Raw genomic sequence first — 25,863 nt, 5'->3', positions numbered from 1 at the left:
GAGAGCAGGAGAAACAAATCTCACAAGTAAGAGTTGGAGGTTTACTATCTTGTGCTAGACTGGAAAAAAATGACATCTAAGAGCCCAGAGTTGGGAAGGGGAAAAGAGCAACTCTAAGATTGGCTGTCAGATTTCTGTCGTCATTTGGTGAGGATCAGGAACTGTGGGAAGAGGACACCTGAACACCAAGACGAGTATAATAAACAGGTGGTACGAAGAATAAGAAAAAAGGAAGCAGCTGGGCATGTGTTCTTTGAAATCTTCGAAAGTTTCTGTTGAAACAGACAGTAGGTTTGGTTTATTTGTTCTTGGTTGCATATCCAATGCCTTTTCAGAAGACTGGATCAGGCGGGAAGAGGTTGTTGATGGCAAGATGTAGCAGGCAGAGGAAGGAGTGAGAGTCACAGCAGACCGCTGCTCATGCCATGTCAGTGGGACAGCTAAGAGGAACAAGAAGAGACAGCACAGGCACGGTGCAACATTTGCTTCCTGTATGGACATTCACAGACTGTGTGTTTTAAAAAAAAACAAACAACAAAACAAAAAAACCACCAAACAAAATAAACAAAAAAACCCCCCTAGCTTTTGGGGGTCTTGGCATATGGTAACACCTGGGGAAGCAGATTACTTGAACACAATGCTTTGTCACTTCCAGATGGTGACAGGAGTCTGTATTGCAAGGGTCCTTGCAACAGTGTCTTTAGCTGCATCAGCTGAGACTCCCCAGACTGCTGTTCTCCTGAATTCTCATATCCAACTGTTGCATGGTCCTATGAGATCTCTCCAGTGTATGCATGATCCATTGCTATTGATCATCGTAAGAGAGCTAGGAGATGTTTGGTATGTAGTTTAGTTGTATTCAGAAAACTGTCTTAAATTACTGTTTTTGCAGATGCCGTTTCTCTGGACTATTTACAAGTATCTTTTATGTATACTATTTAGCCAACTCTGTAATAGGACTAGCATTGGGCAGTCTCTGGAATAACCAGATTCTTCACCCATGATGTTAATCAATACATTAAAACACAAAAAAATGATCTAGGCACAGCAGGAGCTGACTGGGGGAGACTTCAGGACAGTCCAGAAATTCCCATCTGGAGACCTTCTGCACCAATGAGTCAAAAGCTCAGTTGTAAGGTGGCTAGGAGTTCAGCTAATACAAGTCAGTCCATTGCCCCATCCAGGGAATCAATGACTTAACTGTATACCACACACAGGCACATCCCTGATAGAACAGGATAGACTACTTCAGTTGGAAGGGACCTACAACGATCATCTGGTCCAACTGCCTGACCAATTCAGGGCTGACCAAGGTAAAGCATGGTATTAAGGGCATTGTCCAAATGCCTCTTAAACACTGACAGGCCTGGGGCATCGACCATCTCTCTACAAAGCCTGTTCCAGTATTTGACCACCCTCTCGGTAAAGAAATGCATCCGAATGTCAAGTCTGAACCTCCCTTGACGCAGCTTTGAGCTATTCCCAGGCGTCCTATCACTGGATCCCAGGGAGAAGAGCTCAGCACCTCTGTCTCCACATCCCCTCCTCAGGAAGCTGTAGAGAGCAATGAGGTCACCCCTCAGCCTCCTTTTCTCCAAACAGACAAACCCGGAGTCCTTAGCCGCTCCTCACAGGACATGCCTTCCAGCTCTGTCACCAGCTTTGTTGCCCTCCTCTGGATGCGTTCAAGGACCTTCACATCGTTCTTAAATGGTGGGGCCCAGAACTGCACACAGTACTCACGGTGAGGCTGCACCAGCGCTGAATACAGCGGGACAATCCCCTCTCTTGACCGGCTGGTTTTGCTGTGTTTGATGCACCCCAGGACGCGGTTTGCCCTCTTGGCTGCCAGGGCTCACTGCTGGCTCCTGTTGAGCCTGCTGCCAACCAGCACCCCCAGATCCCTTTCTGCAGGGCTGCTCTCCAGCTGTTATCCAGCTAATGCTACTGTTACAACAATATGACAAACTTGAAAGTTGTCCTTATATCTGTCTCACTTGTAACTTAGGTTCCATAGCTCAAAAGCCATTTGGTTGAGTGAAACCACACCTGGATTCTTCAGCAATGATGCAGCCAGGAGAATTGTCTGTAAACTGTTTCTAACTCCATCATTATGTGGTTTCTTTGCATTTAAAAAGATAGATATCCTAGTTTAGATTCCAACAAATTGAGACTTTAGAGTTTAAAAGTTTTTTAGCCAGCTTTGGGGAAGTCAGTGTAAGGAGATGATCAAAACAGTCCCATCTCAAAGCTTGGGCTCGTTCTGCTTTCCATTGAAGCAATCGCAGTCAAATAAATACACCTTGGATTTAGAAAAGGCAGCTGAAAGGTTTGTGAGGGTGTTTTGGCTCTTATGAGAGTTCATCGTACAATCTTTGCCTAATGGGCAAAAAGTCTGTTTCCTAGGTAGGTGAGCTGCTAAAGAAGGTTGCATTATTCAAGGACAGCCAAGTTAGCAACCATAATCTTCATCCCAACATTCAAGTTACCTTTGTGTGTGAGCTAAACCACAGAGATAAGAATCTCCAGGAACCACTGTATGACACATTAAGCACTTAGGCTGCCTGTGTCATAACTAGAAATCAAGGCAGTCATAAATCTCCTCATGTATATATTCCCCCATGGAGCCTCCCGTAATTGTTTTACTGAAGAGAAAAAGACAGGATGTTTCAGGCAAATATTTTTTCTTATTTTTGTGTGGCTGTATTAAAAAACTTTTGCTGTCTTATACATTTTTTGTTTTGTTAAGTCTTGTAACATTTACTGTCTTGTCCCCCCATAATTTATTTATGGGGAAACTAAATGTTCAACATCTAGTCAAACTGAAAACCGTATGGTTTATAGTAGCAATTTTATTGGGCTATTGTGGAAATGCTGTTTAATGTTTTTTGCTGAGTGTACACAGCTATACTACTTTACAATTAGTAAAATACTGTATGTGTGGAAAATATTTAGAGTAAGATGAGTACCTGGTGAGAATTTAGATTAACTTTAAGCTGTGTTTCATGATGAAAAAGATGATTAAATGCTGTGTTTAGCATATTACTTGCATATACAGTTCTGCTGATAATTTATGGCAGATCTCATACTTTTCTATCTGAATGTCATGTAAGAAGACTCTGCAGGGTAGGGAACTCTAGAATTCTGCCTGAGGATAAAAGATTGGTAGCAGTTTCATTTGGCTAACAGGTGAATGTAAAATACTCTAGACTTCTTGCTGTAGTTTCCAGGAAGAAAATTTCTGTAGGATTTTTACATTAGCTCTTGTATATTCAGCTCTGCACTTAAGTATCTAATATCCCAGGCATACAATGCAAGAAAGCAGTAATATCAGCGCAGGCCATTCTCCCCATGTTTATCATTGGGGGAGGCACCAACAAAACATATCCCCCCTCCTCCATTGTTCATCTTGCATTCCTCCTTTTTGGATACTGGCTTTCCAGGTTCTGCCTGATCTAGAATCACGTCACGTCACACACTTGGGGCGTTTACTGAAAATTCTTTAATGGCTACCACCCATCTGCCAATCTACCTTCTTTGTCATTTTTTCAGAATTTTTTTCACAAGACCTCATGTTTGTAAAACACTGATGATCTTTCAGCCATGATGTCCATAGATTTGGTTTCTTCTCACTTCATTTTTGCTCGTGACCTTTCTTTTAGCTGTTAACTTATGCGTGCAAAGTTTTAGAGATTTCCAGTGTAAACAATCTCTCTCTCAAGAATATTGCCAAATCTCTTCTATGTTCCTTTTTAAGAAGTAGTGTATAACTTTAATCTCCAAGTTTCATATAAATCAGGATAACAATCTGTTTCTTCCCTCTCCCAAACCTCTTTCTTACAGGGTTGTTGAAGACTCACCCTTTGGAGGTCAGATGTTCATGCCTTTTTTTGAATAGGATGAAGAGTTCAGAAAAATGCCTTATCTCTTCTGATAAATATGCCTTCTCATCTCAGACTGCCGACTGGCTAGAACTAATGAGGCAACAAATGAAAATACCACTAGGGATCAGGTTACACAGTCACAGAGGGCATGCAGTTTCAATGGCATCTGTAAGGAGCATTTTTATTTCTGAGATTTAGCTGCCTGGTTTTAGCTGCCCTTCCCCTGAAGGCTGCACCGTTGTCGGAAGTACAAAGCGTGACACGTTTCTCTGAACAGAGCAGTGACAGTTCCAGTAGTGATCTCCTCCACATAGCCTCTGTAAGTCAGGAGCTTACTGCTGATGGTCACCCATAGTTGTAATGTCCCTATGAACAGTTACTGGAAGGAGGTTACCAGCAGCTGCTTTCTTCAGAGATATTTTTTCTGTTGATGTAAATATTCACACCTTTCCTTCTACACTGGAATTCTCCTCTGGGAGAGGAACCAACTAGTAGCATAGGGTGCCGTGCCTGCTGGGTACACTTGGGAAGCAGTGTCACTGGTACCACACTCCATTCCAGCTGCAGTGATTGTGCATGCACGCCTACAAATGTGCATATAGATGACAGACATCAATAAAACTCTAGTTAGCAGTAAATGACTATAGGACTTCAGTTTTTTGTTTTATATGATGTTTTGTGCTGAATTAATCTGGCAAATCCATTAGTGACCTCTTTAGGAACAGAAGTGTCTGTGATCGCATGTTTATACCAGCCTGCATTGATATGGCATGTTGCCTGGCATACTACAAAAAAAAGACAGATTTTTCTTCCCATTACAGGTAGTCAGTATGGGATTGATATTTAGATATCTAAGAAAGATATTAACATTAGAGAGACATAGTGAACTCGAAGCACATGTGTTTCAGCAAGATGGAAAGGTGTTTTGCAAATGAGGTGTTGATTTTGTGTGCTTGTAGGGAATATTCCTCTAGACTCCTCTAGTGCAGTGGGGACCTCCCCCTCTCCTCTCAGGTAGCAGAATGAGCTGTACCTCAGGAAAGAAAGAAGGGAACATCTCCTGTCAGTCAGTGTGTGTTTCTGCTGAGTATTTTTCCTTAAGAAAGGAGAAGAGTATTTATTCACTGATATGCATGTTTTCCTTCTCGGTATTGTGGGAGACCTAGCTGCTGATCTGTTAGGGTTATTCTGATTATCGTCTTGCATTCCAACTCTTTCGTCAAAGAGCTTACGCAGCAGCCAGGCAGCTAGAGTGAAGGCTGATGATTACATTATAATTGGAAGTTTAGAAATATTTATTTCCATCTGTAAAGTGAATCTTTTAATGGCAGCTTTGACCACTTATCGACCAATAATATTGGAATAATATTAAAGTTACATTGCAGACTAATTACATTTCTTTTGGTTTTGCATAGGTAAATTATCTTTCTCCTGTTTAATGTGATGTCTTTTAAGTTGTTAATGTTGCTTTTTATTTGTTTGCCAAGTCTTTTCTGACTTCACTGCAATGGAAATCTTTTCTTAAGGGGTTCTCTGGAACTTGTCTTCATGCGATACAGTAAAGATGACAATCATTAGAGATGCTCTGTCAACACTAACAAACACTGTGATAGTGCCACATTCTGGATGGAACAGTTCTTCCTTTGATGATGATCATAAAATTAAATTTCAGACTTCCCTAGTTCTACGCAATACTACAGGATGCCTGAGGTAATTTGCTGTTCTAGAAGACTCCCTTTTACAGAGTAATCAAGTTATCGAACAGGTCCTTTTTATACTGTAATTTTTAAGACAAAAGAATTGTTGCATTCTATAAATTACATATGGTTCTATCATTTAGGCAGCTTTTGCATTTGGGGTTTTTTTTTCCGTATTACAAAAATATGAAAAGTACAAAGTTAGTCACCAAGAGATGATAACTGTAATGGCTAGTGGTTAAATTTTGGTTGTTTTTTTATAAATTACGATCATTGCACTTTTCCCCTATTAATTACTGCAATTTTTGTATTGTGTGTAGGGCTTATGAATATTACTTAGGAAAAAAAATGGTGCATTTGGTGATTCTTTATTGTTGTGTACATTTAAATAATTATGTTTGTTTGTGCATACGTATCAGTAAAGAAGTGTTTGACTATTCCCTTTGTGGATTTCTCAAACAGCAGTAAGAAGAAAGAAAAGTATTCAGAATAATAAAAGGCAAAACTAAAATATCTGAAAAGAGAATTCAAGGGCCAGGGGTAGTATATGACCTATTTCTGTTCATTTGTAGGTTTGTTTATAATTTTAACTTATTAGATTTCAAATTGTGTTCCATTAAACAGCAGAGTAAGGCCATAGTGTTTAAACAGAACTGGAATTGCTTTTTATTTGCTGGTAACCCTTCTAAACTTCAGAATATTTTCATAAACTACTTTGTTGTTGTTGTTCATTGGATTGTTTTTCAAGATTACGAGTTTTACACTGCTTTTGAACATAGGATTGTGCTAGCGTAGTAGTGCAAGCATGATGCCTAGAGACATAGCCTCTGTGGACAGGCATGGTGGCATTTTTTTAGCAGCAGTACCATTTTCAGTCTGCAAAGCTTCAGGTTTTGCAGTATGGCGGCCTTGAAGGCAAATATTTGTCTGTGTCCTTTGCTGCTTATTCTAAAGCACAGTGCAGCCTTTTCCTTTCCCTACACCATAATTTATACATTTATACTTCTATCTATGTAGCACTATTACAAATGTTAATGAGTCTGCACCACAGAACAGATCACTGAATGTATCCAATTTAAAAAAGAGGCAACAAAGGGTATTTCTAACACAGACAAGCTGAACAATCTGTTCTACAGCAATACAAACCATAGATTTGGGCCTGTACAACAGAGAGGACTTGGAATGGAAAAGTCTGTGGGAAAGGGGTTCTACTTCTGGCCGTTTTTGTCAACGAGTCAATGCTATCTTGAAATTGCAGTTTTGAATCATATTTATCTTTTATAAGAATTGGGGGTGGGTTGCTGCACAAAATGGTGTGTTTGCTTTTAACTTCTCAATTATCAGTCAGCTGTATAAAAAACTTCTGCAAACTATCTAATAAAACAATTGTATGTCTGTCTGTCTGTGAATACACTGTGTTCCTTTATCATTTCAACTCTTTAGGAATCTAAGCTCCGCAGGTGAAGAAGCCCGGAAGCAGATGAGGTCTTGTGAAGGGCTGGTTGATTCTCTGCTATATGTGATCCACACATGTGTGAACACATCAGATTATGACAGCAAGGTGTGTGCACATTTCACCTAAGTAATTTTTAGTGCTAAATGGTATGTATGATAGGATCTTTTGGGGTTTGTATAGTTTAATTTAGCACTGTGGTGTGCTTGGCTCAACTGGTCTTCTCTCCCAACTCCAGTTCACTGATGCACAATCAAATTCTGTTGCATAATACAGTGTAAATTGTTCTATGCTTTTCATTTTCATCAGTGTTGAAGTATTCATTCTTTAATAAAATAATAATAAGCCCTTGTGCTTTTCATTTTCAGAATACTAAAAACGAGCCACTATAGTAGAGATTCCTGTTATAAGTATTTTCACATTTGAGGATATCAGGACAGAGATTGCAATTTTCCTAGAGAAACAGACAAAGCAATGCCCAAGGCCCAGAATTAGAATTTAGTGCTTCTGCTCCAAATGCCTTTTCTCCTCTACTTAATTTGTTTGGTTTGCTTTATCACTGTGTAAGAAAGTAACTAATTACATTACATCTTTCTGGTTTGGCTTCAGACAGTGGAAAACTGTGTGTGTACCTTGAGAAACCTGTCTTACCGTTTGGAACTGGAGGTACCTCAGGCACGTCTGCTAGGAATCAATGAATTGGATGACTTGTTAGGAAAAGAGTCACCTAGCAAAGATTCAGAGCCAAGCTGCTGGGGGAAGAAAAAGAAGAAGAAAAAAAAAACTTCACAGGAGGATCAGGTTTGTGTTTTCCTTGTATTACAAATATATCAACTGTAGTTTAGCTAATGATGGGGGGGAGTACATAGCTTGAAGAAAAACTATCGTATGCTGAATGAAAATATACAGGTTTCATGTAGTTAAAAATACACGTTCATTTCTCAGTGGGATGGAGTTGGCCCTATACCAGGATTTTCCAAGTCTCCTAAAGGGGTGGAGATGCTATGGCACCCGTCTGTGGTAAAGCCATACCTAACGCTTCTAGCAGAGAGCTCCAATCCAGCTACTCTAGAGGGCTCTGCAGGATCTCTCCAGAATCTTTCTGCGGGCAACTGGAAGGTATGTGAATTCCTTCTCTTCCTCCTGTCATTGTATTTTAGCTGTTTTTTTTTAATAAGACACTGGAAAGTATTTGGAAGAAACATGGAATTTTCTAGTATTATGCATCTGAGCGTTTCTCTCTAGTGTGTTTCATTAGTGCTTATGTGCTGCAGTAATGTTATTTCCACAGTGAAAAGCAATGATGGTAGACAGGAAGAGCAATATGGAAACTGGCCTTGAAATTGGTACCATTTATTTTAAATAAACAGAAAAAGCTTTCTCCCAGTGTATATTAGGTCAAAATAATCTTCTGGCGTCTTCTAGCTATGAGTTCTGGTGGGCAGGTACTGTCAAAATAAGACCCGCATAAATAAATTTTTTGTATTTGCTTTATTATTTGTATTACTTATTTCCATACATTCTTGCTTGTGGCCCTTGCATGCCATATGTTACAAAAGCACCACATGAGAACGCTTTATTAATGTCATGTATTTGTTATGGAGAGATTAAAAAAACCCGTTAATTGCTTCCTTTGCTTGTAGAAAAACAGCCAAGACCTTTTCATTTTATGACCATTATAAAAAATGGTCTTTAAAAAAACCCCCCAAAACAAAAAAAAACCCTGTTCCCTTTTCAGTTAATTTGTAATCTATTAGGATATTTTATCTGTTGGACCACTTTTTTTAACCATTGCTTTGTAAGAGGAATGAGTGAAATAGAACAAAGAGCCAATCCTTTATAATAATAGAAAAGACAGGCATTTAGCATGTCATCTTTTCTTTGGAAAATGTCCCCTAACATACTTAAGAATTACAATCTAGTAAGAGATCATTTCAATCAGAATGTTGTAGTAGATTTGTGAGTAACTGGAGTTTTATTATAGTTCGCGGCATACATTCGAGCTGCTGTAAGAAAAGAGAAAGGACTACCAATCCTTGTGGAGCTGCTGAGAATGGATAATGATAGAGTTGTTTCATCTGTGGCAACTGCCTTAAGGAATATGGCATTAGATGTTCGTAATAAGGAGCTTATTGGTAAGTACAGAACTGTACTGAAGAAAGCATGATTACCAATGTGTCAGGCCTTGTATTGAAAAAATACTAGGATGACATTCTACCAATAGAAACAGCATACTTGATTTTACTATATCATGTCAGTTGTGTCACAGAAATTAATCTTTTTGACAGCAGTAGCTTTTCAGAGTAATACTGACATTTTAGTTTGCCTTTAGCCATCTTGCATGGCAATCTCCTTACAATGGATGGAAGTAACCTCAGCTAAACTAAACTGGACAGGAAACTGGCAGTACAAAATATGACGGAAAACACAACTCTACTTCCTTGGAGCTAAACAGTAACCTTCTCAGAGGGTTTCAAGGTCCCTTACATATTCTAAGAGGATAGTGCAGCTCTGCTGCCAGTACATCAGTAAATATTTAATAGTATCGGGTAGGGAGAGAGGGAAGAAATCCTCTCCTAGTAAAATATTTCCATGAAAACCCAGATATAGAGCAGTATATATGTGTCTTTGCTGAATTAAGTAATCAACAAGGGTGCTTGCTAGAAAAACTTAGTTTCCCTTTTGTCAATTTTAATATTTAATACTTTAAGCATTCATCTGTGCCTTTCTCATCTAGCATTTAAAAAAACCCCAAACAACATTTTTCCTGCCTTGATCAGGAATCTCAGTCTATCATAGCAAGTGTTGAACATGCCTCAGCTTCAGACTGCTGTGGCCTAAATGAACCCTGCTAACACATGTCATGATCTAAAAAAGTTTCATTTTTGTTACAGAAGCATTTTCTGTGTTGTAGACTAGTGGAATAAGTATATAATGACTATTTATACAGATAAGAGTATCATTATTCTCAAAAAAATAAATGCAGGTGAGCAGAATTTTATCATATATTTCTAAAGCTTCTCCATCTTGGATGTTCAGAATGTGTTTTCTTGCAATGTAGGTATCACGTACATAAGAAATTAGTAAAAAGAAAATTCTATAGCACCAGCCATATACAGGTCATACTAATGTGATATTCTCTTTTCAGGACTTTTTTTTCCCCTTCCTTGCAGAACTTTTGGAATGGAGTAGTTCAGGAATGCACCTCCACCTGTTCCCTCTCCCTGTCAAAGCTTTAACTATGAAAGAATGATATCCTCTGAAACTAATCTTTGTACAAAATATTTTTGAGACATGAAGTGAGTCATAAATTACCCCATGCTAGTAATCTATTTTATGCAACTTTACTGCCATTGGTGGGGACAGGAATAATAGGCTTACGTAGTCTAAACTATGAAGAAAATAAGAGATTGGGGAGTCCCAACAAATAACAATATCAATTGGTATATGCGAACATGTGTTGATGAGCTTGCTAAAAGATTGGCAGTGACAGGGTGCTACTGTATACAGCATTGTTGGTGATAGTTTTCCAGTGTGTTTTAAAAGTTGTTCCTTTTGTTTGCAGAATTCCTTTTTGGATATTTTTTCTCCCTCAGGCACATTATGCAGATGGATAGCTAATGTCTTTGTGTAAAGCTTACTCATTATTCACTGTTATGTACAAATACAGGTCTTCAATAAAATCAATTAATCATTCAATTAACAGCACAGCCTAAACAGGAAAAAGAAATTACCTTAGCTTTAGTTCATTTCCTTTGTCTGCAGTGTGATTATGCCTGTGCATCAGTCACTAATTGAAATCTGAAAGAGCTGAGATCTGATCTCTTATGGGTAACAAACAAGGTGAACAGAACGTCTGAAAGAAAAAATTTCAAGTTACTATAAAGATTTCTTTAACCCTCCCATAAATGAAGCCTAGGAATGTGCACCACTCCTTCAACCATAATAAATAGCATAACATTTTTCCTTGCATGATTCTGCTTTCTCCAAATAATTCCTGTTTACAAATGCTCCTGTTTTAATGCAAAAATGCAACTTCTCACATTTTTAAGCTAAAAGGAAAAAAAATAATTCAAAATTGATCTCTAGTCTCTCTTGACTCTGTAAAATGTGAATTCGTGGAAGGTTTCCATGGTTTTGATCCTGTGTTTCTTTTTATTGCTTTCAGATGCAATTTTGTGATGAGTCCTATAATTTCAAATCTTAAGTACCAAAATGTATTTTTTTACTTGGTTCTGTTGATGGGCTTTTATAGGTAAATATGCTATGCGAGATCTGGTTAATCGACTTCCAGGAGGCAATGGTCCAAGCATATTGTCTGATGAGACTGTAGCAGCAATCTGCTGTGCTTTACATGAGGTCACTAGTAAAAACATGGAAAATGCCAAAGCCCTCGCTGACACTGGAGGAATAGAAAAGCTGGTGAACATAACGAAAGGAAGAGGTGACAGGCAAGTAGGCAACAAAGTGCATACCTAACCTGTTTCTCTATTCCATTTAAAATGCTTAAGAACACGGGAAATTTTTTTTGAATTAAAAAAAAAGGATCTGCTTTTGCAGTCTTGATCTGAGTAGCTAATAAAGTCTGAATCACACTGGGAAAGAAGAGGCAGTCGGTACCATCATTCTCTTGCAGTGTATTCTCTACCTAACGCTTTTGGAGGCTTTTACAGTTGCATGCAGTAATCATATTAATGGGTCCTACTCAGGTTAAATGGTATTAAAAAAAAAAAAATTGTCCCCTCTTAAACACCTACAAGATTAATAGAATATTTAGAGCTTTCCAAAGTCAGAATATGTTAGCACCTTTGTCAGGATGTATCACAATCGCTATTAATTATATCTAGCATGGCCATTTGGTAGGTTGTAGGGAAAACTTGGCCTAACAAGCAGTTTACCTAGCCAGTGGGATTTTCTCAAATTGGATTGCAAAGCAAGTGTCGATTGAGAAGACCTGGCTCTCTGCAGACTTACTTGGGTATGGCTGTGCCAACCCCTGTCCTAGGGGTTTTGTTAGCCGAGTTCAGCACTGGGCTTGATCATGCATTGTGTGTGTTTAGTAGTAATAAAACCTTTCAGAACTGGACAGCTGAGCATCACGGAACAGGAGCATGGAATGGCTCCTGAGTCATGCAGGGTCAGCACTAAGTCAGTGTCCTGGTTTTGGCTGGGAGAGAGTTAATTTCCTTCCTAGTAGCTGCTATAGTGCTGTGTTTTGGATTTAGTATGAGAATAATGTGATACCACACTGATGGTTTAGTTGTTGCTGAGCAGTGCTGACACTGGTCAAGGGCTTTTCAGCTTCCCATACTCTGCCGGGCACACAAGGAGCTGGGAGGGGGCACAGCCAGGACAGCTGACCCCCACTGCCCAAAGGGCTATTCCATACCATATGGTGTCATGCTCAGTATAGAAACTGGGGGGAGCTGGCCGGGGGGCAGCGATTGCTGCTTGGGGATGGGCTGGGCATTGGTCGGCAGGTGGTGAGCAATTGCATTGTGCATCCATTGTTTTGTATGTTCTTTTATCATTATTATTATTTTCTCTTCCTCTGCTGTCCTGTTAAACTGTCTTTATCTCAACCCACGGCTTTTACTTTTTTTCCTGATTCTGTCCCCCATCCCACTGTGGGGCAGGGGGGTGTGAGTGAGCAGCTGTGTGGTGCTTAGCTGCCAACTGGGATTAAACCACAACAATCCTTTTTGGTGCTCAACATGGGGCTCAAAGGGTTGAGATAATGACAGATCTGACAGGAGCATGTTAAAACAAATTTGTTATAAGCATTCATTATATTAGTTTAGTAGTCGCTGGTCACAGTGTTGATTTACTTGCTCTTAGAGTTGTATTTGTTCTCAGAGTTGTGTTATGCAACACCTTACTTGTCGTATATACTGTTTATCAGTATTTATGTGCTGTCTGTCACCTCTGGGAGGTGGATTAGAGTTATCACTTTGCTGTATTGTATAACACTGGCTTATGGCATGATAAAATTGTTGGTCGTGAGATCAATCTTGTATTTGTACTCAGCATTGTTGTCTACTCTGTACTTCGGGAACCATCTATTGGAAATTATTAATAATTACACTTTTTACTTTTTCTCCTTGGAGAGCCAGCCTATGGGGGAGACACCTTCCTCCATCTTCCCCTTCCTCTCTAGGCTAATTATGATAGCTCTTGACAATTCTGAATATCCTTGGGATGTTCAAACCAGCATGTTCCTATTGCTGTGTCTCCTGAATGTGTGTCAGGTCTTGCTTAGGGTTAAACAACTATTTAAGAATACTGCGGCTACTCCAACCCCAGCAACAGGCACTGCAGCTGAACCAGAGAACCAACCCGTGCCGATATCAGTCGCCCCCATACACAAGAAGAAATCTTGGAAGCAAAAGTCAGCTCGTTTAGTAAGGGATGAAGAAGCTTCTCCTAAGAGGGAGCAGGAGGAGGAAGCATGCTGCCCCAACAGTGAGGAGACAGACTACTCTAAAGCAGGGCCATCACGAGAACAGGAGGAGGAGGAGGAGGAACTCATAAATGAGATGGAAACCACCTGATCTCTATCCCTGAGTGAGCTGCGAGATACGTGAAAGGATTTCAGCCATCATCCAGGCGAGCACATTGTCACCTGGCTGCTCCCATGCTGTGCTAACGGGGCCAGTAGCCTGGAATTAGAGGGTAAGGAAGTGAAACAGCTGGATCCCTTTCTAGGGAAGGGGGCATTGACAAAGCGATTGGAAAAGGGGCACAAGCCCTCAGCCTCTGGAGGCGGCTCCTGTCAGGCGTGAAGGAAGGATATCCCTTCAAGGAAGAAGTTATGTATCACCCAGACAAATGGACCACCATGAGGAGAGGTATCCAGTACCTGAGGGAATTAGCCGTGCTGGAGGTGGTTTAAGGTGACCTGAACGACGAGCAGTTATCCAAAGATCCAGATGAAGTCCGGTGCACACAGCCCATGTGGCGGAAGTTTGTATAGAGCGCACCAGCACTGTATGCCAACTCACTGGCAGTAATGACCTGGAAAGACGGAGAGGGACCAACGGCGGACGAATTGGCTGGCCAACTCCAGCACTACAAAGAAAGTCTCTCTCCTTCCCTCGTCTCGGCTGTGGAGAAACTGTCCCGGGAGGTCCAGCAACTCAAAGAGGATATGTCCTACGCTCCACCTGTACGGACCAGTGTCTCAGCTATTAGGAGTCAGCGTTCTTCTGCTCAAGGGAGAGGATATAGACGGTACACACCATGGGGCACCCTGTGGTTTTACCTGCGTGACCACGGAGAGGACATGAGGAAGCAGGATGGAAAACATACCTTGACCCTAGAGGCACGGGTACGTGATTTGCAAGGAAAAACAATCACACAAGGGGATTCTTCCAGGAAAATTGCTGCTCTAGTTTCCAGTGGACACTTCCCCAGACAGAGTAGAAGGGCTGATCTTATTCTTGATTTTAATGAAGGAGCTCCTGACTCATATTTACAGGAAGTGGGTAATGAATACTATGACCAGGACTAGAGGGGCTTTGCCTCCAGCCAGGTGGAGGAAAGGGACAACTGGGTTTACTGGACTGTGTGGATTCGATGGCCTGGCACATCAGACCCACAGGAGTATAAGGCTCTAGTAGACACCGGTGCACAGTGCACCCTAATGCCATCAAGCTATATAGGGCAGAACCCATCTGTATTTCTGGAGTGACAGGGGGATCCCAACAGCTGACTGTATTGGAGGCTGAAGTGAGCCTAACTGGGAATGAGTGGCAGAAGCCCCCCATTGTGACTGGCCCAGAGGCTCCGTGCATCCTTGGCATAGACTATCTCAGGAGAGGGTATTTCAAGGACCCAAAAGGGTACCGGTGGGCTTTTGGTATAGCTGCCTTGGAGACAGAGGAAATTAAACAGCTGTCCACCCTGCCCGGTCTTTCGGAGGACCCTTCTGTTGTGGGGTTGCTGCGGGTTGAAGAACAACAGGTGCCAGCTGCTACCACAATGGTTCACTGGCAATATTGCACCAACTGAGACTCCCCGATTCCCATCCATGAGCTGATTTGTCAACTGGAGAGCCAAGGAGTGATCAGTAAGACTCATTCGCCCTTTAACAGTCCTGTATGGCCAGTGTGAAAGTCTAACGGAGAGTGGAGACTGACAATAGACTATCGTGGCCTGAATGAAGTCACGCCACTGCTGAGTGCTGCTGTGCTGGACATGCTGGAACTTCAATAGGAACTGGAGTCAAAAGCAGCCAAGTGGTATGAAACAACTGATATCGCTAATGTGTTCTTCTCAATCCCTTTAGCAGCAGAGTACAGGCCACAGTTTGCTTTCACTTGGACTCAGTTCAGTACGCTTGGAACTGACTGCCCCAGGGGTGGAAACACAGCCCCACCATTTGCCATGGACTGATCCAGACTGCACTGAAGCTCCAGAACATCTGCAATACATTGATGACATTATCGTGTGGGGAAATACAGCAGAAGTTTTTGAGAAAGGGAAGAAAATAGTCCAAATGCTCCTGAAAGCTGGTTTTGCCATAAAACAAAGTCAGGTCAAGGGACTTGAACAGGAGATCCAGTTTTTAGGAATAAAATGGCAAGATGGATGTCGTCAGATCCCAGTGGATGCGATCAACAAAGTAACAGCCATGTCTCCACCAACTAGCAAAAAGGAAACACAAGCTTTCTTAGGCGTTGTGGGTTTTTGGAGAATGCATATTCCAAATTACAGTCTGATCATAAGCCCTCTCTATCAAGTGACCCGGAAGAAGAACGATTTCAAATGGAGCCCTGAGCAATGCCAAGCCTTTGAACAAATTAAATGGGAGACAGTTCATGCAGTAGCCCTTGGGCCAGGCAGGGCAGGGCAAGACGTAAAGAATGTGCTGTACACTGCAGCCGGGGAGAATGGCCCTAGCTGGAGCCTCTGGCAGAAAGCACCAGGGGAGACTTGAGGTCGACCCCTAGGGTTTTGGAGTCGGGGATACAGAGGATCCAAGGCCTGCTATACTCCAACTGAAAAAGAGATATTAGCAGCATATGAAGGGGTTTGAGCTGCTTCGGAACTGGTTGGTACTGAAGCACAGCTCCTCCTGGCACCCCGACTGCCAGTGCTGGGCTGGGTGTTCAAAGGGAGGGTCCCCTCTACACATCACGCAGCTGATGCTACGTGGAGTAAGTGGGTCCTACTGATCACACCACGGGCTCAGATAGGAAACCCCCGTCACCCAGGGATCTTGGAAATGATCATGGACTGGCCAGAAGGCAAAGATTTCAGAATATCACCAGAGGAGGAGGTGACGCGTGCTGAGGAGGCCCCACTGTACAACAAACTACCAGAAAATGAGAAGCAATACACCCTGTTCACTGATGGGTCCTGTCGTATTGTAGGAAAGCATCGGAGATGGAAAGCTGCTGCATGGAGTCCTATACGTCAAGTCGCAGAAACTGCTGAAGGAGACAGTGAATCGAGTCAGTTTGCAGAGGTGAGGGCCATCCAGCTGGCTTTAGACATTGCTGAATGAGAAAAGCGGCCAGTGCTCTGTCTCTATACTGACTCATGGATGGTGGCAAATGCCCCGTGGGGGTGGTTACAGCAATGGAAGCAGAGCAACTGGCACCGCAGAGGCAAACCCATCTGGGCTGCCACGTTGTGGCAACATATTGCTGCCCAGGAGTATGTCACGTAGATGCTCACGTACCCAAGAGTCAGGCCACTGAGGAACATCAAAACAAGCAGCAGGTGGATCAGGCTGCTAAGACTGAAGTGGCTCAGGTGGATCTGGACTGGCAACATAAGGGTGAGTTATTTATAGCTCGGTGGGCCCATGACACCTCAGGCCATCGAGGAAGAGATGCAACACATAGATGGGCTCATCATCGAGGGGTGGACTTGACCATGGACACTATTGCACAGGTTATCCATGAATGTGAAACATGCGCTGCAATCAAACATGCCAAGCGGTTAAAGCCTCTGTGGTATGGAGGGCGATGGCTGATAAATATGGGGAGGCCTGGCAGATCGATTCTATCACACTCCCACAAACCCGCCAAGGCAAGCGCCATGTGCTTACAATGGTGGAAGCAACCACTGGATGGCTGGAAACATATCCCGTTTCCAGGGTGAGCGGGCAGTTGTGTGGTGCTTAGTTGCCACCACGGGTTAAACCATGGGTTTAAACCGTGACAGTCAGCCTCATGGACCCCATCTGGCTTTGATCAGCATCGCTGCTCTGTACTCCATAGCAATATGACTGATGCAAATCATATTAGCAGACCCTTGTATAAACCAGGATATCACTGATCTCCTTTCTATGGATAGCAGAAAGCTATCAGCCCTGTCTGCTGTTCCCAGTGTTTGATCAGGTGGTAAAGGAGAAAAAAGGATCTCTTCTCAGAGAAGCTGGTCAGTGTGAATTAAACATACCACATTTTTAACAGTCTTTGTCTCAAAAGGAACTGGGCTATACTTTGAGTATCCACAATTTATAATACTTTATATGTTCAAGGGACACAGCCTCATTTCAACTGCAGGTGTGAATGCAATGATTCTTTATATGAATTCATTGGTCTGTGGAGACAATGTGTAAAATTGCATCTGCACTTACATTTGTGAGGCAACAGGGTACACTAAACAAATTTTAAATCTTGTGAACATACTAAGAGTGCCTACTCATTATCTAACACTATCAAGTGCAATTTTTTTCAGTCTTTTCTTTCAAAAACTGTATGTGGATGAATCTTTGCAGTGACAGAAAAAGGCATATGTTTACCACAGATGTCATGCTGTGGCATTTAATGTCAGATCACTACTTCAGTACCACTACCAGCTTACTAGCATTTCTCTTTAAAAAGATGGCATTATTTTATTTTTAATAATAGCTAGAGCAATTTTCCTAGCCTTGCTCTTGAGAGTGGAAAAGTGTTTTCCCAACCAATAAAAGTTTTCAGTAGCGCAACATGGAACTGAGAACAAGGTCTCACTATGAGGATGTCTGGAGACTTTTAGTACAAGCTCTCTTCTATTTGTTTATTCTTTTTCTACAGTTAGGAATTTTGTACAGTGATTTAAAAGTATGTAGTCTCAGTTTCTATGAAATGCACTAAATAGAATGTTTCTTTTCATGATTTTTAATTCTTGCAGACAATGACAGTAGCTATTTCAACCCTTCTATCTGTATTCCTCACGTGGGTGACCTGAAGAGAAAATTTCTAGGCTGGAGACAGAAATGATTGCCATGCTTAATCAGGTTCTGCACCGGCCTTTTGGTGAGGCTGCTGACAGAGCTGTGTTCACACTGTGGTAATGCAGGCATGCATTATTGAGACCTGGAGAGATGACCTGACTTGCTTCACAGCATCAAGGTTTAGGCTGTTAGGTAGCTCAGGAACACTGTTCTTTTTAAGTGGAATTAAGTGGCTTTCTAATAATGTAATATTCTTTACTTTGTTAGATCATCACTGAAAGTTGTCAAGGCAGCTGCCCAGGTACTGAATACATTATGGCAATACCGAGATCTCCGTAGCATTTATAAAAAGGTAAATTACAAAATTAGCCTACACTGGAAAATGGTTCTACAAAAACTCCCAATTTAATGAAAAGCGATTTATTTTTGATGTTTTTTTTCTTTTTGCCACTCCACAGGATGGATGGAATCAAAGTCATTTTATTACACCAGTATCAACACTGGAGCGAGAGAGATTCAAATCACATCCTTCTTTATCAACAACAAATCAACAGATGTCACCTGTCATACAGTCAGGTCAGTCAAGAAATGTAAAGAGATTTACTGAAGGGGTACCTGGTATCCAATTTTTTTAACTCAAATAGCCTCTCAGTTTACTACTAATTCTGTCTAAAACACAGAGGTCATGCTGTATCTCCTCTGTATTTAAATGTAAGTACTTCATGTACTCTGAATGTTACCTTAGCTGTTACTGTTGGCAGGCTTCAGATTCCACAGGATTTGTGGATGTCTCTACATTAGCATTTTAGTTTGGATAAGGAGCACTTTCAAGCAAATCTCCCCACTTACTCCTTAATGCAAATCAAACTGCAGTCTCCGAATGGGTGAATGGTATTCCTTTTGGATGAAACTAAATAGATGGTGTGCTTCCAGACCACTACTATACTCCAGCTGCTAATGGGCATTCAGTTCATGGGACCAGGTCAGACTCGGTGCTAAGTAAAATCCTCAGAGTACACACCTAGACTTTGTTACTATTTCCCTCTACAAAGCCACTCCTTCTGTGCTGTATGACTTGGCATTGTAGATGTAGCCTCACAGAACATGGGTACTTGATAGCATAGAAAGCAACAGACCAATAGTGAGGAACCTATTTTCATTCCCAATTATGTAATGTCCCATTAGGATGAGCAAGACAAATACAAAAATCCTACTTTTCTGACTCCTTCTCATTTATTTCCTGCCTTTGTTCCTTTAACATCTTCAGTACTAGGATTTAGATCTTCATGAGGGGGCTGATACAAAACCCACTTGAAGCCTTGTATATTGTCTTCATTTGTCATTTTATTTTATCCAATTTATTCTTCTATTTTTATGTGAATAGATCTCTGTTAATACCAAGAAATACCTATCTATCATGACTGCTAAAATAAATGACCAGTTCCTACAATACTCTTGTTTAATTACTTCTTTACATAAAAGTAACAACCCTCACACATTCCTTCATGACATGGTTGACTTGCAAAACAAGGACCCAACCAGGGATTTATTTTCCTATGAGAAATATACCTATAATGTCTTAAGAATGGAAAGAAAGCATATCTTTCATGCCCAGAGTTCCTCTCGACCACCACAGTACAACATAAAGGACTGATTCCTTTGTCTAGTGCCATACAACAGCAGACTACAGTTACCGATTCCAGAGGATTTTGTTATTCCGATCTTGCTGTGTTCCACGTTCGGTTTTCTCCTAGCCCTTTGGGATTCCAAATTAATGTCCTGACCAAGTATCTTTGTCACTCTCAAACCACATGATACTGAAGGCAGTTTTTACTTTTACACCTAGTTGCCAAGTTGCACGTACTGGCATCAAAACACCACCTTGAATGCACAGACTTTTTAAGCTATGTATCTACTGCCAGAGCCAAAAATATATTCTCAAAATAAGCAATGCCAAGGAAGCAAATAAGGCTTAGGGGACTGACCAGGTTCTACCAAAGTGTAAAAGGATATTCCAATACCTACTGTCAAATGCTTATCTCATCGCTTTCTCTCCCAAGATACGCTAGAACAACTGTGGTACTCCAGTTCTTTGAACTACAAGTAGGAAGTAAGATGGGCAGCTCTAACATAATATTCAGAGGCTGTTGTACTTCAAAGAACGCTTAGTAAAAAATCCTAATAGGAAGTGTCTGCTTTTCTGTTCTAGAGCATGAACAAGCTTAAACTATTAAGGTGGAAGTCTGGTGCAAAGAACATGTCCACAGAGGGTACTGTGGCAGCAGCCCTGCTGATCACAGCAGGTGCACGGTAGAACAGTTACACATGGCCTATAACGGTTGTTCTTGTGTCAGTCAATTATTAACACACGGACACACATTATGTTGACCCGTGTCAGAATTTTAATGACACTCCCAAATTTAGCTTTTTTAGCCATGAATATGCCAGGATAATATCAGTAATTAAACTATCCATAATAACACAAAATTGTGAGATATGGTGTAACGGACACAGCTAATGGAAGAAGATATCGTTGATTAGTATTTTGAAGCAAAATTTCTAGAAAAAGTTATTTTAAAGTATTTTTCTCCTGTGTTACTGGAGTCTCTGTAAGCCAACAAAACCTGAGGTGTCTGTAAAACAGGGAAGATTTAGCAGAACAAACTTTTTACAACTACAGTAGGGATTCAGCTGTTCACTATGAGAATATAAAGTAAGTAACCCATTGTTATGATCTTACAACAGTTGTCAGCCAACTGGAGCACAAACTGTCCAAGATACACGTCTGCATGCTAATCAAGACCAGTAATACAAGTGGGTACATGGATCGCTTCAGCGAGGCAGACTAAATTTTTCTCTCCTGTCCCAAGTGATAGGATGGACTTAAAGATTCTATTTAAGTGTGACTTAAATAAAATCATAAACATTAGCAGGAGTATCATCTTCTAAATGCAAACAAATTGTCATATGTGAACTGAAATGGGTCATGTCTCTTATTTCAGTTGTAAGCATTACATAGCAGTGACTCACCATTAAAGTATAAAATTATAATCTCATGGTACGTCGTTAGCTTTTGTTATTGGGGTTCTTCAGGAAAAACTATGTACTAGTTTTGTCCATTACCCACATCTCTCTCATTTGTTAATCCTTGAGGAAGGAAGGGATGAGGAGAGAGTAAAGAGAAGGTTAGGTCTGGGAAAGGCTTTTGTTGTATATACTGATAATCTTTCTTTTTTCATCAGTTGGCAGCACGTCCTCATCACCGGCTTTACTAGGAATTAGAGAACCCCGCTCTGAATATGATAGAACACAACCTTCTATGCAGTATTATAATAACCAAGGCGATGTCATTACACACAAAGACATATATACTGGTAAGATACCAGTTAGGTGAACTTTTAACTGGAACACGTAAATTCTCCTTATGTGAGGGGTTTATACAATCGTAATATGGACAGTTGCATTAGCAGGCTTGTTACTACTTAATGTTGTTTTCCATTTTTATTCATTATATTCATTGCATGTGGAACAGAGCAGGTTTTTCATCTGTCTCTGCTATTTTCTTTAAAATTGCACACATTACCAGAATAAAAGAAGATCTTTTTATATATTGGGAGGTGAGAGGCGTTTGGAATTTTTATTTATATTTAAAATCCTGTTACAGAAAATTGTTTTATTATGCACATTATGTATATTATTATTATATTATGTTATAAATAATAATGTGTGGTTGTATATTATAATAATATAATGTGTTATTAAATCATGCCAAGATTTCCTCTTTTCCCTGATCTCCCTTTTCCCTCTTACTATTTGACACAAGTCACAAAACAATAGAGATGACAGTGAATAAAGAGAAGGAAATTCCTTATTTTAAAGGTTATTAGTTTGTAAAACAAAAAACAGCAACACAAAAAAGCCTCTTGGTTTCAATTTAATTACTGCTGAGGGACAAAATTTGCCTGTATTGTTTTGTTATGTTATATTATATTATTAGTAGATACTAAAATCTGCAGACTTAATTGTTTGGGTGCTACACAATTTCTTCTAGGTAGAATAGAAGCAAATAGACTTACAGACGAAAGAATAAAGACTGAAGTTTATGCCATGAACTGTTTTCTCACAGGTTCCAGTAAACCTTCACCAATTTACATCAGTTCCTATTCCTCACCAGCAAGAGAACAAAATAGACGACTACAGGTGACTCAAATTTTATTTTGAAATGACACTGATAATGAGACTCAGTGTATAGTGTTTAATGGAACTTAAGGAACTTTGAGTATGCTTTGTAATATTAGAGTGCTTTTTTATAGAGTGCATCTATAGCATAGTTAATTTGTTATTGGGCATTAGTGTACGTAAACTGAGAATTGCAGAATTGCTTATGTACTTCTATTACCTTTGTGTTTTCTTTTTATAGTCACATGTTTTAGCGTGTTACTCTTGTGCTGGGATGTGAGACCACTTTTCTGACTTGACTTGACTTTTTTTGTTGTTGTTGGTAGGTGTGGTCAGGTTCTGTACTTTCTACTTATGCTCTAAAAGTACTACTTTTGGAGAGTTATTAGCTTCCCAGTGAATGCAGAAGGAGACATGCAGGCGGCTTTGAGGTTTTTCCTCCATTTAGTTTCATTGAAAAGTTAGGTACATTTCATGGAGGTTTGAAACCTAAGTTACCATCACCATTGGTGGAGCTGCACTTAACTTTTTAGGAGAACGTTCTGTATAACGCGTATAAGTTTGAGAAACAAATATTTTCTCTGCTAATTATATTTTGAAAGCTTATTTTTCTGTCATTTTGTCAACAGCATCAGCAATTGTACTACAGTCAAGAAGATACCAACAGAAAAAACTACGATGCATACAGATTATACTTGCAGTCCCCACATAGCTATGAAGACCCGTATTTTGATGATCGAGTTCACTTTCCTGCTACTTCAGATTACACAACACAATATGGACTGAAATCAACCACAAATTATGTAGACTTTTATTCCACCAGACGATCTTCTTATAGAGCAGAACAGTACCCAGGTTCACCTGACTCCTGGGTGTAGCATCAAAGAGAAAAAACAACAGTGTATTTCTCATCTTGCTTGAGAAGAAACAGAATGGCCTCATTTGTTGTTCTGGTTATGAGATGTGAAAGTGGAAATAAAAGAAGGAACAAGGAAGATTTTTTTTAAAATTTTACTTTTTTTGAGTGAGGAATTGTCAGAAAGAAACTGGAAGGGATGGGTTTTTGCTCTGTTTAGATGTTAGGTATAATTACTTGTAGCTCCTGTAGTCTGGTGAGGGTGTGGGCGACGTGATGAAAGGTTTGAGAATTGAGTAAAATGAATTTGGAAAGTGTGTAGGTCAGAGCAAATTAAAGCTGATTTTTTTTTAATGTGAATAAAAGTCTTGTTCTGATAGTTTGTACAGAAAAAATAAAATGGATGCCCTTGTTTTATTGCTATTACTGAATGTCAAGATTGTATGCTATTACGTCTTGTAAATTTCTTTTGTTGGTGTAAATATGGACATGCCACATTGGTTTAAAGTGCCATCCATTTGTAATGCAGTGTGTCATTTTAAAAGGAATTTGAAACATCATGCACAAAAAAAATTCCAAGAAAATGTTATAAATTTTAAAAGGCAAAAAAAAACTTTTAAAAATGAATAGTGTAATTCTGAAGCACAAAGTCCAGTCCAGTATATCTACACCTCTCCCATTCCCTGCCTATTTCATAAGAAACTTCACTGCCATTTTCTATGCACATGGAATAACAATAAATATGGAAGTCTCATCCATGGAAAGCTGTTCCCTGTTCTTTTTTTTTTTTTTTTTCTTTCTGTGTGTGATATTCGGAAACAAATACCCTGAATATGAAATCTAATTGCATGCTTTCAAGCAAGTTAAATATATCAAAACATTTGGGCCATTTTCCCAGCTTTCTTCAGTGCATATATTCTGAATTTGTCAGGCTGGCAGACCAAAGTGTGAAATTATGCACTTTCCTCCCATTATTCCTTAGACTAGTATTTTTACTTTTGATATGGGCAACCCAAGATATTTCAGAACTCTATCCTGTTTTCTACCCATTGCTCCTCTACTCCTCCCCTTGCTCTCCTCAAGAAAATTAGAATGATCTTGCTTTCATAGAAATTACAGTCTCCATCTTGACTACATTCTGCTTGGATTTATTTACAATAAAAATCGTTGATTATTTTAAGTAACTAAATCACATACTTTCCTCATGCCATAGAGTCTGTTAACTTTATACTGTCTGTAACCATAATTATTGTTCCCCATCATTGCACTTTTCTTTGGTTTTCAGTGTTTCCCAATATCCTGATTGCATCAGTGCAATGAGAAAAGGTAAGCAGAACTGCTCCAAGTTCAGATTATAACACAAATTCACTTTTCCTTAATTGGTTGGGTTACTTCAGCCCCCTGACTGTAAAAGGGAAAAGAAACGAAGGGGTAAACAGCCCAGTAAAAGTAGTGAGTTAGGTCTTGACTTGGTCTACAGCCATGCAATTCCCCTGTCTGCAGCGCGACGTGTGTTGCTGAGGGCCAGTATTGTGCAGATGGTGCCTTTTCTTTCCTAGAAGACTTCATTTTTTCTTTTAAGATAGAAAGTAGTTTCCATTTACTTCACTTGTGAGTTTGTTTCTTGTAACAATAATTTCGCCACTGATCTTTCGTCGTTGTTCTACCTACCTTCAGAGTCACGTGCAAGCTGTGGTACGCAGACTAATGCAGATCAACACTGATTATCAGGTATGCCTATAGCCTACTAAAGGTGGTAAGCTCTCTGAGCCAAATTTACTTATTTGGCATTTCATTGTCCCAGGAAGATTTCAGTTAGCTTCATGTAACAAAATAACAGACTGAAAGGGTCATAGTCTGTTATTATTTGCTTTGAATCTGCTAATAACTCTCCAAAAAAGAGGGAGGTAGTCATTTCAATGGAACAGCTGTATGATGGAATGATTTTTGCTTCTCATCTGAGGCAGTTTCATCAAGATCAAAACGAGCAAGATTCGGGACAGCACCCCCAATTTGGATCTTTCATGCTGTAGAATATATATATAGAGAGAGAGTTCATTATGTTAGTTTTCTTTTGTTTTGATCAGCCTCATTTATTTATGTATTTTTACACATTATGTCTTGGTGCTATACTGATTAAAATTATCTGTACAGTATATTTGTTGGTTAATTTCCCTTTATGTGTAGTTTCAGACTGAATGTGTGGAAGGGGGGAAGAAAATAGGGCACAATTTCATTTCATCGTTCACTTTCATAGTGCAGTCTGGCTTTTGGGCCTGTTTTAAAATGTCAGGAGCATAAATTTAAGCTGAATGCTTTTAAAATGTGTTGTATTCACAGTTTTGTATTCAGATTGATACTCCATTGAGAAAGATAAAAACTGTTAACTTTCTGAAAAAGTGGATGTCCTTAGGAGAAGGTGATTTGGAAGTTAAATAGTAATAGTGCCCTGGGAAATTCACTACTTTGTTTCCACCTTTCTAATAATTGCAAATATGGTGAAAGAAAAAGAGGAATTAAACTTCAAAAGCAGGGAGTTAAATATGATTCAGATTAGAACAGATTGAGAAGGTGTACAGTGAGACTCCACAGCAGACTTGTACGTGTCCTTTTGTGTAAATAAC

At 40.0% G+C, this 25,863-nt stretch overlaps 1 protein-coding gene across 12 annotated transcripts in view; it reads left to right on the top strand.

The window, feature by feature from the left end:
* Positions 1 to 25,395, top strand: part of PKP4 (plakophilin 4) — a 112,525-nt gene extending 87,130 nt beyond the window's left edge. For 9 of the 12 annotated variants that reach the window (XM_072875137.1, XM_072875132.1, XM_072875138.1 and 6 more), the window contains 11 exons: positions 5,411 to 5,594; positions 7,025 to 7,142; positions 7,644 to 7,835; positions 7,980 to 8,153; positions 9,019 to 9,169; positions 11,290 to 11,485; positions 18,472 to 18,556; positions 18,663 to 18,780; positions 21,447 to 21,578; positions 22,256 to 22,404; positions 23,013 to 25,395. In XM_072875137.1, coding sequence (XP_072731238.1) covers positions 5,411 to 5,594; positions 7,025 to 7,142; positions 7,644 to 7,835; positions 7,980 to 8,153; positions 9,019 to 9,169; positions 11,290 to 11,485; positions 18,472 to 18,556; positions 18,663 to 18,780; positions 21,447 to 21,578; positions 22,256 to 22,404; positions 23,013 to 23,261 — 1,748 coding nt within the window. In that variant the 3' untranslated portion in view covers positions 23,262 to 25,395. The remainder of the gene's footprint in view (positions 1 to 5,410; positions 5,595 to 7,024; positions 7,143 to 7,643; positions 7,836 to 7,979; positions 8,154 to 9,018; positions 9,170 to 11,289; positions 11,486 to 18,471; positions 18,557 to 18,662; positions 18,781 to 21,446; positions 21,579 to 22,255; positions 22,405 to 23,012) is intronic. The other 3 variants (XM_072875136.1, XM_072875133.1, XM_072875135.1) reach the window with 1 other exon arrangement.
* The last annotated feature ends 468 nt before the right edge of the window (positions 25,396 to 25,863 follow it).

The sequence above is a fragment of the Ciconia boyciana genome, chromosome 10, assembly GCF_034638445.1.
Source record: "Ciconia boyciana chromosome 10, ASM3463844v1, whole genome shotgun sequence".
Classification (NCBI taxonomy): domain Eukaryota; kingdom Metazoa; phylum Chordata; class Aves; order Ciconiiformes; family Ciconiidae; genus Ciconia; species Ciconia boyciana.
This window is presented reverse-complemented; position numbering and strand designations above follow the sequence as displayed.